This window comes from Callionymus lyra, chromosome 8, assembly GCF_982586985.1.
Source record: "Callionymus lyra chromosome 8, fCalLyr1.hap1.1, whole genome shotgun sequence".
NCBI classification, from domain to species: domain Eukaryota; kingdom Metazoa; phylum Chordata; class Actinopteri; order Syngnathiformes; family Callionymidae; genus Callionymus; species Callionymus lyra.
Genome location: NC_141825.1, coordinates 15487395 through 15505366, shown reverse-complemented (window position 1 = coordinate 15505366; position 17972 = coordinate 15487395). Strand labels below are relative to the sequence as shown.

Sequence of the window (17972 nt, the reverse complement as noted above, 5' to 3'; positions counted from 1 at the left end):
CAGAGAATCCTCGATTCCACTCAGTCACACAGCAAAAGTAATCAGTACATGTCTTTGAAGGAGAGTTTGTTCAGCACTTCATCAGGTATAAAGTGGTTTTTATTTGGAAATGTGGTCCCTATCCATCTTTTAAATGACTTTTTAATGGTCGTCACGCCACCCTAATCAATCACGAGGCAGAGCTAGCCTGCAAGCAAATACACGCTATTTATAATTCCTACATTCGGGTGAAAACCTGATGATCTGTATCTTTGCTGTACTTGAGAACGAAACAGAGGAACATGTAAATCTGATTCTCAAGAAAAAAAAAAGCTCTCCAGCATATCCTCCACAACAACAAGGGTTTGCTCGTACCATCAATAACACCGAAAGCTATTTTAGAAATCTCGAAAAAAAAGGTTGCCCGGGTGGAGGCTTTTGAGTTTTTGTGACTCCACGCCAACCCCCCCCCCCCTCCCTCACACGCGTCCCCCTCGTACTTTACATCTATAATGAGATACAAATACGCATCAGCAGGACAATGTCTACGCCACGCGTCACTGTGTGAATATTACTCACACTTATTAGCTGGATTATGTTAATCTTTACACCCTCTGCTCGCAGACAACAGACCCGGCATGATATGGGGTGGTCACGGGCGGAAAAAAAGTGTGGCGCCGTCCCCCCAGTGTGTTTGTGTGCGAGAGTGATTGCCGTGTTGTCAAAACTGATCTGCATGTGAAAAGGCAGTCTAATTACATCACTTATGCAAATGCAGGGCCACGCACGGGAAGCGTGCACACGCATACGCCATTGACGGCTCACTATCCGGGGTCAGGAGCCCAGCGTGAGTTATCCACTCATTGACGAGATGCGTGGGTTTGGCGTCGCCACCTGTCAGCGACCGATATATACGTCTTTGACTGGACGCTCTGGACGGACGTGTGGCTTCTATACTTCGGATGAATTGGATAAAGAGCACATGGGTCAAACTCACAAGTCGACTGACGCACTTGCTCGGTTATTGGAAAATGTCTGACTGATGACACTTTTTTTTTTTTTTTTAAACCACCCCCCCCCCCCCCACCTACCCCCGACCCTGCGTCTGAAACATTGATGGTATCCCTGTTGGGATGATTGATTGAGTCTGACACATTTTAATTACGACCAAATTAAATGAATCGCGCTGGCCGACTATAAAACATTGCTGTTTAATAAACGGGCGCCTCCATTTGCCTTTTTTTTTTTTTTTTTCATCCAATCCCATTTTGGCCGCCCGCACCAAATAACCTCTCTCTATTTAATGATATGCAAATGAATTTTCATGAACCCCGTGATCCCGAGCGATGATTAAACCCGAGATGACATTAGCTGCCATGCTACAACCGCCGTCCCGTCCCCTCTCTTTTTTTTTCCTGCTATCGCCGACATCTTCGAAACTACAGTCGAAGCGCCTCATATTAATATGTTCATTGTCGCGGCTCCCTTATGAATTTTTCTTTGTGGACGTTGTGCATACCGTGCAATATCACAAGTGATTACTTTTTGGCGGCGAGAGATGAAGCCGAAAAAAACTCGTCGCCGATTGGTTCTTCTCGATAGCATGTGGTGGCGGAATAGCAACAAAAAAAAAACAACAACACCGATCTATAATTGTTTGTAAAATCATACGGAGGATTCCGGGGGTAACACCTTCCGCTTCCAGGGATCTCCGCCTACAGTTCCCCGAGTCTGTATCCAGCTCCACCTTTCGCTGTCGTTTATTGTACTCCATTTGCATAATGTAGCCCAGGCTTAATTAAGATCCCACTGGAGTCTGGAGCCGAGTATGAAGGAAAAAAAAAGGACGAGGAGGAGGGGAGCGAGGGATCCGGCGTTCCATAGCTTATCCGCACGTGTCCAAATCGGAGGCGCAGTTTAAAGGGGGGGGGGGGGGGAGCGTTGACGAGCGATTTAATCGCTAATTATGATCGGCTGTTAGAATTAGTGTGTGGCTGTTAATTAGCGGCGGATGAGATGCCCAGACAGTTTCCCGCCCCCGACGACTGCAGCGCCCTCCCTGACTGGCAATACAGCAACACGGTCTGACACCGGAGAACGATGCCAACGTGGTCCTTCCCTTTAAGAGGCGGGGGTGGGTGGGGTATCCCTTTAAGAACATCCCAGGTGTGCGAGCGCTGGTAAGAGGCGCTCCATCATCCTCGTCCTCCCAACTCCCACGGTTGTTCATTAAGCGCCAAAATTTCCTTCCATTTCCTGTATCGCTCGGGCTCCGAAATCGTCCAAATGATCCGTCTTTTGTTGGATCCGGATTTACAAGACGATGTGGGCAGAGATTCCGTTTAGCCGTTGGCAAGCGTGCAGACTTGGCACGGGAAAGCGTTGTGTCTTTTATCCATCAATAAACGCCCGGGTTCAATAGCGAGTCCTTCTGCTGCTATTGTCCTAGCCGCTAATAGTGTTGTAACAGCTACTAATGGAGCATGGTTGGCGCCTCCCCCCCCGTTTGTGTTGGCATGGTGCCATCTCTGTATTGGGTCTCACCCCTTGGGGGGGGGGTGTGCCATCGCATCAGCGAAAAACACACAGGGGCACCCCGAAACAACCTGCTCGCCGCATGGTGATTTGTTTGTCGTCGTGTACTTTGGGATGGCGTTGGCAGCGTGCCACGTTTGCCTCGCGCCAGCGACTGGATGCCAACAGTGAAATGCTGGCAACCCGCCGCCCGGGCACCCGCCGAGGGCTTTGTCTCTCCAAAATGTCGCGACCGCCACCGATTCCTATACGAGGGCGATTCTCTTTGCCCAGTGAAAAAAAACGGGCACAATCGCCACCGTCACGTTTCTTGAAGCCTTTGGCGCCCGCCATTTGCCATATGGTATGGAATAAGAAAAAAACAAAAAACGTAGAGTCTCCCGTTGGCATTTCCCGATCGTCAAATCAATACTCGCCTATTTTGTCCCCTTTGTGTTATTCCTATTTTGTTCGTCGTCATGCGTCGATATCCAAGCTGTCCCTTCTGCTGGCATCGTCTCCGCCGCTCCGCCGTCGCCCGCCTGCGTCTGTGCCAAGGTGGCATCGGGTGTAGCAGTATATGGACGTCTGTTCCTCTTCCCTCTTTTTCTTATTCTACTCGCCTCCATGCCCATGCCCGCCCCTGCTCAAGTCCTGACTGGATGGCACTGTGCCAACCTGCCACCGCCATCGCTCTCATTTGTAGCTCATCCCTCGGTTGCCCTTCCCCCTGTCTCCCGGTGAAATCGCTCTCTTTTTCCCCCGTTTCATTCATCCCCCTTTTTTTTTTTTCTGAATCATTAACCTCTTCGTTAGTCTAAATTGTAGATCGCTTAACTACTGTGGCAACTTTAAAAAAAACGGTTGCGATGATGAATTTTTTACCGTCGAAATGAGACGTTTTTTTTTTTTTTTCTTTCTTTCTCTGGCACCTGACGGAATGCCGTGAGTGACCGTCCGGTCGTTAATTAGCGCGAGCGCTTCCTTATTCCGCGGAGACGGGGAAAGGAAAGATGAGTTTCGAAAAAGGAAAGCCTGTTGTTTTAATTAACTTTCCGCAACCCCAACCCCCCCACGCACACGCGTGTCTTCGACTTGACTTCGCTCGCACAAACAGCAACACAACTGATGCGATTATCGGCACAAGTCGATTGTGAGTCATTGACCTCGGCCACTTTAGCGAGATGACCCCGGCGCTCTCGTTTTTCTTTTTCAACGCCTCCTCCCTTTTAAAATATCCTGTATCAAACAAAAGCCGCGCGTGGAAAGCCGAAGCTATTAAGCAAATGCTCATTAGTACACAAACATAATGAATATGTAAATGGCGAGAGTAATTTATGCATGGGCTGAGAGCCTTGTTCTCTTTTTAATCCTCCTTTGTATTCTATTTATACAGCACGTTTTCTTTAAAATCCGACCCTAAATTGGCTTTCTTATTGGACCCCTTCCTGTGATGAAAACCACGAGGGACCTTTTTTTATTTTGCAAAAGCGTATTTTTACTCAATGTTTCTAGTTTCAAATAGCGCCAGGTGTGATTCTTCTGTTCCCCAGTCCCTGCTCTTCATAACAGACCCTGCAGTGACACAGAAAACCAACAACCCATTGTTTGAACAAGGTTTGTCTTCCAGGGATATTGAACAATCCGGCTCCTAATTCCGACTGTATCCTTTTTTGTTGTCGTATCTTTGTTGATCTGGACGTGTGGTCCGAAAAAAATGTGCGTCGGAATTGAAGTGCGCCTTGATGGACGACGCGACGCCCGCCTCGGTCTACGATAAACACCTACAACACACGGCGGCTCCCCTGGCGATCACCATAGCAACAAACCGCCGTACCCACGTGAGTTGCATAATAAGAAGTTCCCCCCAAGACCACAGAGCGCCAGAGACGGTGACAAACGACACATGAGACGGCATCCGGAAATTATTTTTTTTTCAAAAATGTATAAACTTCTCCTTCCACGCCATCGCTTCTTATGTCAACGCGCACACATGCAACTTCTCCGTCTCCCCGGATCTTAACAGGTGCTGATGAGCCGCAGTCAATGATTGTAATGAGCTATTGATCACCGTGGGAAAACAGAGGGACAGAGAGGAGTGAGGGAGGCAAGAGAGGGAAGCAAAGGACACGATAACACAAACAGAGAGGTGGACTGCTTCTGGGGAGGGGAAAAAAAAAAACTTAAGATGAACTGGATGGCGGCTTTAGACAGAGCATCGATACTCGCTTTAATCAAGTCCTTGTCGACTTCTGGTGAATGGAGGTGCAGGGGGTTTTCGGATGTGTGTGTGTGATCTGCTCGTGATGACCGTGCAGACATGCTTGTCATGACCAAGTCAGGATGCCAGCATATGGCACTGACGCAGTATCTCTATTTTCTTCTTTTTTTGTGTGCCGTGTGTGCTTGGAGAGGAGGCAGACAGCTTTAGGGAAGGGGGAGGTGCGTTTTGTGTGTGTGTCGTGTGTGTGTGTGTGTGTGTGTTGGCTGGCGCTTCAGATAATGAAATGCAGCAGGGAACAAAGAACCGGGGGCCCCTATACTCGGGGCTGCAGCTTCATTTTTTACTGCCGTCAGTCTATGATTCTTCCAACCCCTTCTTTCTTGTGTCCATGTATGTATGTGTGTTTATGTTTTTGTGAGTAGGTTGTGTTTGTGCGTCCCCCCCCCCCCTCACTCCCCCTTCCTCCTGTTAGTATTCTGCATGGCGGAGCCCCCTAATGTAATAACTGTGTCTGCATGTCTAATTTACAGCAGGAGAGAGTAAATAGCCTGTGGTTAATTACAGTACGTGAGCGTGTGTGTGTGTGTGTGTGCGCGAGTGTGTGTACATGCGCGTGGGTGTGTCAGAATGATTTATGAGTTGCAAATAGCTACACCAGTGGCCCGTTTCTCCTCACTTAGTTTTTAATCTGTCCTTCCATTAATTTTCCCAGAGACGTTATTATGGTTTGAGAGCGGCGTGCACCTGCGTGTGCGCGGACGCGTTAATGAGACGGAGAGGCTGGACGCTTGTTTTTTATTTTAAGGATCAAGGCCGAACACACACACCTGAGCTGCACCTTCTCCACGCGTTTACCTCTCCAACGGCTCGACCTCACTCTTTCTTTTTTCCCCCCCCTCTTCCGGTTGCTTCATTCACTCTTCTCATCGGGAGTCACAATGAAGCGAGATCTTTATTGACAGTACACGCTAGAACATGGAAACAGCGGGTCAATCCGTTTAGCCCAAGGGCCGATACACCAATTCACCAATTTGTCAGTGTTAGTTTGAGAGAGAAAAGCAGCTAATCTCTCCTCTCTGCTCTCTATTGATCACACACTTAGACTCCACTTCTCTGTCTAAACACTATTGATTCTCTCTCTCTCTCAATCTCGTCCTCTCTCTCTCTCTCTCTCTGACCAGGCGCTCCCTCCATACATACTCCCGGCTTTTCAACGCAACTTTTTCGTCCCGTCTCCACGTAAAGCTGACATCACGACGCCGCGGTCGAGGCGTGCGCAGACGGAGAGAAAGTCATTATCTAAATCAACGCTGGGAGCGTCGGTAATGAGACAACCAGACAAGAAAATATAGAGTTTTCCACCCAAGTGTCTCAAATGATCAATCCCTGCTGTGCACACTCAAAGGCAAATGTTGGGTCTCATTAAAAAAAAAAAGAGAAGCCACCTCTCCTTATTGTGAATGCGCCCCATGATTAGAAGAGGAATCAAGGCTTGGTGGCTACGTTTTTGGCTTTGTTTTCCTGCCTGACATCACAGGGTTCACATTAAAAGAATCACATTCAGGCCGAGATGAAGGCGATTCGCCCCCCATTTGATCATATTTGGATTAGGGAGGGGTGAAAAGATTATGGATAATCCTTTATCGGTCTCTCAGGTACAGCGGCGGAGAGTGGAGCGAAAGGACAGATAAAATAGAAAGATTCAGAAAATAAAACCGACTGACGGATCAGCTTGGTTTTAATGTCAGGGGACACAATGAAGCAGAGTTAGGGACATTTATTTGTCAGACTATTCCCTAGTTTCCCTGCTTTTATGCTAACACTGAAGTCACAAGATAGAGTTGAATAGAACACGCTATGTTTATTTCTTATGTGGTCTACATGGGATACAGTTATAAGATCCTAGATCTACATTTTACCTGTTTTATCAGAGGTTGCTACAGCAAGTCCTCCACCTGAACCCATCTTAAGCCTCCTCTCTAGCCACTCTTTTCCTCCTCATGTCTTCATTTACCACATCCACGAAGCTCATTGGTCGCCTCCCTTTTTTTTTCTCCCCTTCTACCTCCATCGCTAACGTTCTTCATTCAACATGGCCCCCCGTTTCCTCTCCTCAAATCATTTATTCGTTATTCGATTTGCGTGGCCGCAGGTTTAGTGCTCGAGGATTCAGCGACACATTAATATTTAAGACTGATGCGGTCACAGCTTTTGCAAGAGTACGCTTTTGTGTGTCTAAAAAGGTTTTGCAGAAAGATGTTATACGTATCTAGCCGCCCCTTGAATGTGTTATTTGTCAACACCTATCTTTTGTAGTTTGAAAAATCACATCATCAGTGGTTAAAACCATGTTTTGAAGACGAGATGAATTCACAAGTTAAATAAAATAAAGCTTTGACTATGATAATGTGTAGCACATACAACACAAAGGAATCTTTCTAAAGAAAATGTAGAAGAAAGTTAATTCCAAAACAAAGAAGCAGGTATTATTATATTCTGTATGGAGAATATTCATATACATTTTATAATGTAGGTGCGATTAAGCATCATGTCTATTGAGTACTTTTTGACCTGTAGTGTCCGCTTATGTGAAAACACATTTTTTCTATAACATATTTCACTGTGGGAGCAAAAAACGTTTGTAGAGAATTATAATAAGAATTATCACGTGGTTAAGCCACGCAAAAGTCGATTCTAGGATTAAATTCCAATCTATATTTATATTGTTTGCTGTGTAAACTTAAATTAATAATGTTTACACGACAGCTGGAAATCGAGATTTTTTTTTTTTTTTCAATTGTAGTTACCGGGAGGGACTCTTCAATTTATTTGACTTTAGCACACCCTAGTGGCGCAAACGTGTAATTACGCCACGTGTTACAAAACTCCGGCTTGTGTAACGTAAAAATAGCCGTTTTGTAACCGGTAGTTCGGTTTTTAAACCAACAACCAACTCTACCTTCTAGAGTTCTGTCCGTCCGAGTCGCATGGTCTGAGTAAACGGTCACCTTTTGTTTTGGTTCGGACATGACTTCTTCAGGCGACAGCAAAGCCGAGGTGAGGAAGCTACTCAGGGAGGTTCTGGTGGGTCGAGAGGATCCGGAAGGATTCTTCGCGATGTGCGTCTCGCTGCTGGGACACCAGGAGACCCGGTCCCAGTTCCTGACCGTCATCCAGCCGCTGAGCTCGGCCAACAGGACCTTACACGCCAGGCTCGCCTCCATCTACGAGGAATACTTCCCCCAGGTTAGTGCTACTAGTAACTATAAACTGTAAAATAAATAACATTTACTCCCCCAAAGAAATCAGAAAAATATTCAAAAGTTTTGTTATTTCAATTGTATATAAACAAATAATTATAATAATAAAGTTAAAAACGCCTGGTTTGTATTATTGATATTGGTTTGTTTGCATCATTATTGGTCTGTAGCGCCCCCCATAGGTAATCTGTGATACTTAAATAACATTTAAGAAAAATAAGAACTCATTCAAAACAATGTAAGGGGTGTGTATTGACAATAATCTGGTGATATATACAGTATATATCAGGGGAGACGATACAATATATTGTGATACTTAATGAACAATTTCCCGAAGGAGACCTCCTGAGGGATCAATAAAGTTTTACCTTACCTTACCTTATCTTTACAGTATTGGCCGAGTACAGACTGCATAAGAATTCTTAACAGCTTTAACTTGTTTTGAAGCCAAAATATGGCCAAACATAAGCTTAAAAAGCTGCTGGAGTCCAACGTATCCTCTCGTCCTCAGTCACCGCATGGATCTTGCAAGGTTTCATACTTGACGATGAATGCAACCATGTAGCGACGGGGTGTGTAATTGTCACACAAAAATGAACAAATCAGTGAATGTTTGGATGTTACTTGTAAACAAATGCTATAATTTAAATTACACATTTTATTGAAATACAAACGATAAAATAACTAGTTTGGAAGCACAATATAACAAAAAATAAAGTGCTTTTGAATATTGACTTGGTTTGGTCAAAACCCTACTTTTTGCAGCCGTTACGTGAAAGCATTGTTTAAAATATTGATTGACGCTTTCAATTTCTATTTTTTTGCTGATCAGTCGGATACATCTCTGGACGAAGAACTGGATGAAGCTTTGGATGAAGAGCTGGAGCTGGCACTGACTCTTTCTCTAGCAGACGTTCAGCAGCGACCGAACCTGAGCCATGAATCCACATCTCAGCCGTGGCAGGAATCAAACCTCACATGGCAACCCAGAGTCCAGCTGTGTGAAGGACCAAAGACACCAATAAGCAGAAGATCTGATCCTCAAGAGAACCAGCCTTCCATTTCAAACGGGCTTCAGGCATCAGAAGGGAACCAGAGTTCCTCCGTCTCAACCTCCCTGGATCCAGAACCGAAGCGCTCCAAGAACCGGCGACAGCGACGTAAAGCATCTTCTCAGCAGCAAGTGGTTGGTCTCCCCGCTTCCCCTTCCGCGGCACATCCGGTTCTGCTGTGGTTCCGCCGGGACCTCAGACTCTGCGACAACCCTGCTCTCATTGGTTCCTTGGAGGCGGGCGCTCCGGTCATACCGGTCTTCATCTGGACTCCTGAAGAGGAGGAGGGGCCTGGAGTCACTGTGGCGATGGGCGGAGCTTGTAAGTTTAAAACGGCTGGTTTATATCCTTAACTAGGTTTTGACTTCCACGCTCTGATTGTTCTCAGGTAAATACTGGCTGCATCAAGCCTTGTCCTGCCTGAGTTCCTCCCTGGAGCGCCTCGGCAGCCACCTGGTGTTCTTGAGAGGTTCTGCGTCGTCTCTCTGCTCCCTGAAGGAGCTGGCCAGGGAGACGGGAGCGAGGACGGTGCTGGCGAACGCTCTGTATGAGCCGTGGCTGAAAGAGAGGGACGACACGGTGGCATCGGCGCTGCACGAAGACGGGATCGCGCTGAAGATGTTCCACTCGTACTGCCTGAGAGATCCTTACACCGTCAGCACAGTGGGAGTGGGTTTACGAGGTCAGTGGTCTATGAAATGTGTGTTGTGAAGTCAAAACATTTGACCCAGCATTGTATATTTTTGCGTTTGTAATCTGGAAACAAAAGCCTGATGTTCCGATTGTAATGTTTTAAATAGTTGTTAGTTTAGATGACCAAGCAAAGGAAGTATATCGTAGAATCAGATGTAAAAATATGCTTAACCTTAAATCACAACAAGTCAAAGTACAAGGTTGACGGATTTTAAATACAATTTCCAGATATTTGTACGCAGCCACAGGTAGAAATTGATCTCATCTCTTTTGTTTAAGCTTTTTCTTCATTGCGAGAGACAAATATTTACTGAAGATTCTCATATTTCCAATGAAAAAAATCAAATGCTGTAAATCAGTGTAAACGACCAAGTTTAAATATGCCATTACATAGTATGAATAATCTTGTTTCATTGTATATCAATTCATTTAAATACATTTTTATTCATATATAAATCACAACTGTGGACAAAAAAGTACATGTACAAATGAAACTAATGCACTTAAATGTTAATGTTCAATTTTTTTATTAGTATGACACGTGATAAAATGTCCTTGAAAGTTATCAAGTAAAGTGACTTTGCTCAGGTCTGCAATATTCATTCATTCATTCATTTTCTATCGCTTTATCCCGGGGTCGGGGTTACGGGGAGACTGGAGCCTATCCCAGTATCATAGGGTGAGAGGCAGGGGACACCCTGGACAGGACGCCAGTCTGTCGAAGGGCAAACAAAGACAGACAACCATTCACACACACTCTCATACCCACGGACAATTTCCCAAAGTTCTCAATCAACCTCTGTACGTTTTTGGACTGTGGGAGGAAACCGGAGTTCCCGGAGTAAACCCACGGAACACGGGGAGAACATACAAACTCCACACAGAAGTTTGTCTCATGGATCAATGTTTTCATTTTTTTTTTTTTCGTTCTAGGAATCGGTTCAGTGTCTCACTTCATGAGCTGCTGCAGTCAGAACCCCGGGTCAGCGTTGGGGGCCCCACTTGAAGCACCGGCAACTCTGCCCGCCTCGGTTCACTGGCCACAGGGAGTCTCGTTGGACCAGCTGGGACTCGCACGAATGCCACGCAGGAAGGACGGCTCTACGGTAAATGAGCAAACGGTCGAGTGTCCTCGTCTTTACGTCATGAACCATCATCCTTCTTTCTTCACAGATCGACTGGGCCGCCAACATCCGTGGATCGTGGGACTTCAGCGAAGACGGCGCTCATGCCCGCCTGGAAGCGTTCCTTCAAGATGGCGTCTACAAGTACGACAAGGAGGCCGGACGAGCGGACGCCGCCAACACCAGCTCTCTGTCCCCGTACCTTCACTTCGGTCAGCTCAGTCCTCGCTGGCTGCTATGGGACGCCAAAGGGGCTCGTTGTCGACCCCTAAAGTTTCAGCGAAAACTTGCATGGAGGGACCTGGCTTACTGGCAGCTGATCCTCTTCCCAGACCTCCCCTGGGAATCACTCCGACCTCCATACAAGGTGAAACGACTCACTTCAGTCGGTCTCGTCGTCATTATCTGACGGTTTCGCTCTCAGGCTCTACGCTGGAGCACAGACCGGAGGCACCTGAAGGCCTGGCAGAAGGGTCACACGGGTTACCCACTGGTGGACGCGGCCATGAGGCAGCTGTGGCTGACGGGCTGGATGAACAACTACATGAGACACGTGGTGGCGTCTTTTCTTATCGCTTATCTCCACCTGCCCTGGCAGGAGGGCTACCGCTGGTTCCAGGTGAGAGGAAATGGGATGGAACACCATAACCTTTTTTGATGCTTCCTTGAGTTACCTCTGGGTCAAGGTGACCCGAAGGCCCGAAAACAAATGTTTTGGTGGTATCCCTTGTGTTGTCTCTGGGTCGACAACCTCCACAACTGCATATGTATTTCTGGAAGCCAGGGAGGTCGCCTGACCCTGAGATAACACAAGGGTTAAAAATGGAATCTTGTCCACATGTAACTTGTTAAAGCTTTTGAACCTGAAATAGTTGGTTCTTAGTGTGGACTTGAACAAAGGGTGGCCTTTTTTCCATTTAAAATTTTATTTAAGAAGTTTATACAAGGGCTTGATTTTCCTTTTTTCTTTAATTTTCTTTTGCATATACTAGACAGAAAATACCACATACTAATATAATGCTGCCTCTAGATGGCGCTCTTAAGTTTAAAATGATGCCAAGGAGAATATATTCAGCATTCAGATTTTTTTTTTTTTAATTGCAGTTTAATTGGAAAAAAAACCTTGAAGAAGTAGTGATGTATAGATGATGCTTCATGAAACAGCTGATGAGGTATCATGATACAGTGTCTTTGATCCACTAGGTGGTATTTTTTGCTTTAAATCTCAGATTTTCTAACTCAATGTAACCTGTCATTATTTTTCTTCCAAAAAGAAGACACTGTGTCATGATACCTCATCAACTGTTTCATGAAGCCTCATCAAAAACATCACTGGTCTCCATTTTGTGCATTAATTTCCTTCTTAAAAAATCTTGATAAAATAATTTTTATTACATTATAATATCCTGTGCAAAACTCTTTCCACAGCCATTGACGTGAATCCCTCATTGTCTTACAATTGAAAAAACCTGATTTCGGTGCAGGACACTCTGGTCGACGCGGACGTCGCCATCGATGCCATGATGTGGCAGAACGGCGGCATGTGCGGTCTGGATCACTGGAACTTCGTCATGCACCCGGTCGACGCAGCGATGACCTGCGACCCCTGCGGCGCCTTCGTGAGGAGGTGGTGTCCTGAACTGGCAGACTTGCCCGATGAGCTGATCCACCGACCGTGGAAATGTCCCGCCCCCATGCTGCGACGTGCAGGTGGGTCTCAAGAGTTAAAGTGAATTATCAACTTGAGTTGATCGACTTGTGGTTGTTTCAGGTGTCATGTTTGGCAAGAACTATCCAGAGAGAGTCGTAACAGACCTGGAAGGAAGGAGGACCCAGTCTCTGCAGGATGTGGCTCTGGTCCGGAAACGATTCCCCAAATACGTGGACAGAAGAACAGGCTGCGACCTGGTGCCTCTGCCCCCCCGCCTGGTGTCTGAAGCTCTGGGTTCGTCCAATAAAATCAAAGACGACGACTTCCTCCTGCCTCTGATCACGCGCATGGAGTTCAAGCATCAGCTCGACGACCCCGACACGGACTCCGCCTCCAACCCCTACAACGCCGTCCTCAAGGGCTACGTGAGCCGCAAGAGAGACGAGACCATCGCCTTCCTCAACGAGAGAGACTTCGCCGCCAGCGTGGTGCACGAAGGTACGCAGAGGAGGGAGAGGCTGGAGAACGACCGGCGCAGACTGGAGGGGCTTCCTCCTCCTCCTGCATCACGGGGGAGAGCCAGGAGAACCCCCACCGCCAAGGACCGGTTCTCCATCGTACCTGGAGGAGCAGTGTCCTCCCGCAGGTGACAGAGGGACATATTGAAGTTGTTGGATTTCAAATAGACTAAGACTAACGCCCTTTTGTTTACACATGACATTAATATTTATTTTCTACCACGGTGCCTTTGATCTACCTCACAGTAAGCTTGGTTAAAAAAAGGACGATGACACGGACATTGTCAAATGGAAAAGAGGGATCATCTTGAAGTGAACTAAAGGTTTCACTTGTTTTTAACCAATAAAAGTTTTTATAAAGGAGGTCTAGAGTGTTAATACTGATAAGACTTGACGCCATTGAACCTGACACATGTTCTGTGTCTCAAATCGCATACTTCTCTTAGTATACTAGAAGTTAGTATGCATCAGGATAGTGTACATACTAACTAGTACGCAAATTCTCAATGGATAGTATGTCTCAAATCAAACTCTGCTGCTACACACTAACCGGACTTGAGGTGACAGCTTCTTCTTCTACTTCTATTTAACGATGGTTGCAACCAGCTGTTTGAACGCTATCGCCACCTGCTGGCAGCACGTTTTGCAAGTTTGGTAAAAAGAAATAAAGAAAAAATGAGAATCGAAATATTCGCGAGATATTTAAGCTGGTATCAGCAGCGAAGACGCGTCATCCTCCTACTGTTGCTGAAAATGCACCTGTAAGTATATGCATATATATGCATATATATATGACATAACTTCTGTTTAAATTTCGCATACTAAGAATTGAGACGCACTTACGCACTAAAAATACTAACTTTGAGTACGCTAGTATGCGATTTGAGACACAGCAATGGTTAAACTGGCGAGCGATTCCATCAAGGGGGCTTCAGAATGACACAGAAGCTACAATATTTTAGGATGTTTATTGACCTTTGTCCGCAGTGCATGCGGTGGCGACCGACATCATCATGGAGAACAAAGTGCAAATCTAACAGTATCGTGACATTTGTGTCTCTACTAAAATACTGAAGAGTGAATCAGCAGCCTCAATAGTATTTGTCCAGTGAAAGTACTTTCATGATTCACAGTTCTATAAAGGGCATGTTTGACACCCATGTGGAGGCCATTGAAAGTAAAGGTCACGGGGGGCATCAGAGGTTACTCCTCAATTGAGCGAATGTATCTCTCGTATGCTGCTTCGTCCATGAGCGCGTCGAGCTCGGTGGGATTAGAAATCTTCATCTTCATCAACCAGCCTGTGTGGTGGAACGTGAGTAAGAAATCAAAGTGTCATATATATGGAGATCTGTAGCAATAAATAAAAAAAATGCATCTCTAGTTAGATGTAGCCTTAATATACGACTCCAGGTAACTTCTCTCATGGACCACTAGATGGCATCAATGCTTACATTACCCCTAAAGGGTCGCTGCTCACGAACATAACGTTACCCCACAGTGTCACGTGATTCTCGTTATTATTTTAACATTTTCAAAACATATTACTAATCACAAACAATAAAATTAGGCATGTAATGCCAAAATGCATAAAAGTGCAAGAGCAGTTTGTTTTCCACAAAGGAATAATTTACTGCTGATGTCAGTTCAAAAAGTGAAAACTGTGAAATTTGCTCCATTATTTGTGAATGGAATAATACAAATCCTTAAATCCAGTAATAAGAAAATAATGAAAATACATTAGTTAAGAATTTGGATGAAAATGATAGGATAAGAGGGATGAACTTTCCAACCTCAGATGTGCTGTGGTGTTTGAAACACATTCAAAACGTCTTACCGTCTTTGTAACAGGACTTGTTAACCAGCCCAGGTTTGTCCTCCAGAAGCGAGTTGATTTCTACAACTTCTCCTGTGAGAGGCGAGTAGAGCTCGCTGGCCGCTTTCACACTTTCTAGTGCTCCGAACTCATCTGTGGGTAAGAAAACACAGTGTCTTAAAAATGTAAAAAATTGACATTTTAACCATTTATGCACTGCACTGAGTTGATTCGATCCCTGCTATCCATAATGCGAGACAATTTACAGCACCTTTAGATGGCAACTAATGTGTTGATTTAAGTGTGTCTTAAACAGACCTTGAACCTCTATTGTACTCATCAGTATGCGTCTGTTTGTACAACACTCTTTTCATTGAAATATGTACATTAGAAAATGTTCCTAAGCCCCGCCCCCTGAAAAGATTATGAAATACATATGTACTGGAGATTAAATCTTTTTTTTACCATAACCACACTCTCTGCTGTGATTGGTCAACCATCGGGGGTTTGCAACCAATCTCATCAATCCTGGAAGTCTCAACCTCCAAAGGACTTGTTGTATAAACAAAGCAGGGCATGACTAAAGCTGGCTGGAGGAGGAGTGAAGCCGTTACTACGTCATAATGGACTCCGCTTTCGTAACCTCTCGCTCGCTGAGATTTCAGACGAGGGAGAACTTTATAAAGTAATAACTTCAAACATGGTCATGATGAGATACTTACTGCATCTTGGAGAGAAAGACTTCAACATTTGAAACAAGAGAGTGACTCTGGGGAGTTGGGTTTTGACATTGCCCTTCGATAAAAATCACCACAGACAACTTTTTGATGAAAGCCGTTACCTCGTGGTTTTTCAAAAATTTACTGTACTGTAAACTAGACGTAATTTAATCACCCAATCTCAACATTTTAATTTCCAGTGTTGTAAACACAACACAGGATTTTTTTAGTGGTGGCAGTAAATAATAAAAGACTGAAATAAGATAATACTGATTATATTAAATATTTAAAAAATATTACCATTACTATCAACCTGGTTTCTTTTTCCATTATTTTTCTAGAAACAACTCCTCTGCATCTCAACGAGCATTCAGTTAGCATTCCTACCTGATGGTGCACTACACAGAAGTTTTATTTGGTAAAACATTTTTCTAACACATTGTGATAGTTCACCCAAAATTTAAAATTAATTCTACTCAGCCTCGTTTCATCGAAGGATAGGAATCGTTTCTATTCTACTGTTAAACGGGAAGCACTTGCTATATTTACCCAGAGTACTTCCTGTCCGTGTAGCAAGTTAAGCTTCTGCTATAAACAGAAAACGAGTAGAAAATGAGTGAATTTTGAGTGAACTTTAAGTAGAAAAGTGTGTTGTATCTGATGGTAGACACAAATTAACACAAATTAACATTTAAATGCATTTCCGCGACAGTTTTCTTTACTCATTTAAATGTATTTTATTTTTAAATATAAACTGATGAGTTCCTGATATTGAAGTGAGCATGTTTTGTTGTTTCTTAAAAGTGACACAACATGTTTAACAATGGCGAGGGTCCAGATTCCCACGTTGACAGTTACCTTGCTGAGCCAGCTGTGTTCCCACCTCTGGAAGTCCACAGTAGACAACATCTCCCAGCGCCTCCTGGAGGAACCAGAGGAGAAAAGTGTCAGAACTCAAACCTCAACAGAACTTCCGTTTCTTTTTGTTTTTTTTTACTTGTGCAAAGTTGCTGATGCCAACTGTTCCCAGTCCATCATCTTCTACTCGAACCCATTCGTGCTTATCCGTGAATTTAAGTGCTGTGGGATGAGAAAGAAATATTTAGGACATAAACAGAAAGTTTAAATGTATTTAATACATTTAGCGTCTGCTATCATTTTAGGTAAACAAGCGGCTGCTTTGATGTCCTCTAACTAGCCTAAACCGTTAGCTTGCGAGCAATGTTTAAACACATTAGAAAAACGAGGAAATACCTGCTGAAAATCTACAGGATGTTGCTAAAGTTCTTCTCAAGTGTGGATGTGGACCAAACCGCGACGATACGAGCGGCACCGAGCGCCGTATGAGAGGCAGAACTGTGGAAAAGTTAGAAGTCATGCAGCGGAGTAGACCACAGGCGGCCATCTTTCTTCTTCTCTCGAGTCAATGTGAGCTCACCCGCTGTCATAAATGCATATTTACGCCACCTGGTGGCTCTGTGTGTCAATGCAAGTGTTTATAAAGGAAGTTGTTTTTACGTTCTAATTTGAATTTAAATGATTAAAATCTACAGGATTCGGTTGTAAATCAAGCAGGATAAAAATAACAACGTATTTAAATTTTTGTTTCAATATATTTATATTATAAATATATTTTCATTGAGAATACCAAATAGTATTATAATTTGATGTGTTGCTTTTAACAATTGATTAAAGTTACTTTAATAAAATTATAATAAACATCTTAAGACCTATTTATTTGTGAAGGATTTTTCTTAATGATCTTAGAGCTGCTATGTTTGCCGTGTTGTAAGTAAGTAAGTAATATTTATTTATATAGCGCTTTTCCAGACCAGGGTCACAAAGCGCTTAAACAAACAAAACAATACTCAAAAAAGTATATACACTTTAAAGATCAAGATAATACTGAGAACAACACAGGAGTTCCAGAAAATCAAGGAAAAGCCTGAACAAATAGAAACGTCTTAAGATGTTTCTTAAAGGAGTCAGTAGATCCATCAAGCGCAAAGAGAGAGAAGATTGTTCCAAAGCTTAGGAGCAACAGCCTGAAAAGATTTCTCTCCTCTGGTCCTGAGTCGTGTGCGTGGAACCATAAGTAGATTCTGATCCACAGACCTCAGAGCCCGAGCTGGGGTGTAAGGCTGGATCAGATCAGTGATGTAAGGAGGAGCCTGACCATGAATAGCTCTGAAAGTAAGAGTTGTGTTGACCTTTTAAAGTTTTTACATTTGTATGTACTTTGTTCTGTTGTTTGTTATTTGTGATCATGGTCTGGGAAAGTCACTTTACAAATATAAATTACTTACTTAATTAACTACTACTTAATCTACTACCACTACTACTATGACTACTACTACTAATATAGCAGCCTTCTCTCTGTGTTCAGAGTCTAAAAATACAATATAACATTTAATTAAAGTCT

At 44.2% G+C, this 17972-nt stretch overlaps 2 protein-coding genes across 2 annotated transcripts; one reads left to right on the top strand and one right to left on the bottom strand.

Moving 5' to 3' along the window:
* The first annotated feature begins 7546 nt into the window (after window positions 1-7546).
* LOC148073789 (uncharacterized) lies at window positions 7547-13359 on the top strand. The gene is made up of 8 exons (XM_087798223.1): window positions 7547-7963; window positions 8810-9350; window positions 9418-9711; window positions 10656-10828; window positions 10896-11213; window positions 11271-11465; window positions 12331-12556; window positions 12618-13359. The coding sequence occupies exons 1-8, from the start codon at window positions 7745-7747 to the stop codon at window positions 13145-13147; spliced, it is 2496 nt and encodes an 831-aa protein (XP_087654349.1). The 5' UTR covers window positions 7547-7744; the 3' UTR covers window positions 13148-13359.
* Window positions 13360-13968: 609 nt separating this feature from the next.
* LOC148073788 (glycine cleavage system H protein, mitochondrial-like) lies at window positions 13969-16964 on the bottom strand. Its single transcript, XM_087797150.1, has 5 exons — window positions 16805-16964; window positions 16548-16630; window positions 16409-16472; window positions 14853-14984; window positions 13969-14316 (listed from the first exon to the last, which is right to left on the bottom strand). Exons 1-5 carry the CDS (start codon window positions 16953-16955, stop codon window positions 14219-14221), a joined length of 528 nt encoding a protein of 175 aa, XP_087653276.1. The 5' UTR covers window positions 16956-16964; the 3' UTR covers window positions 13969-14218.
* Window positions 16965-17972: the final 1008 nt, after the last annotated feature.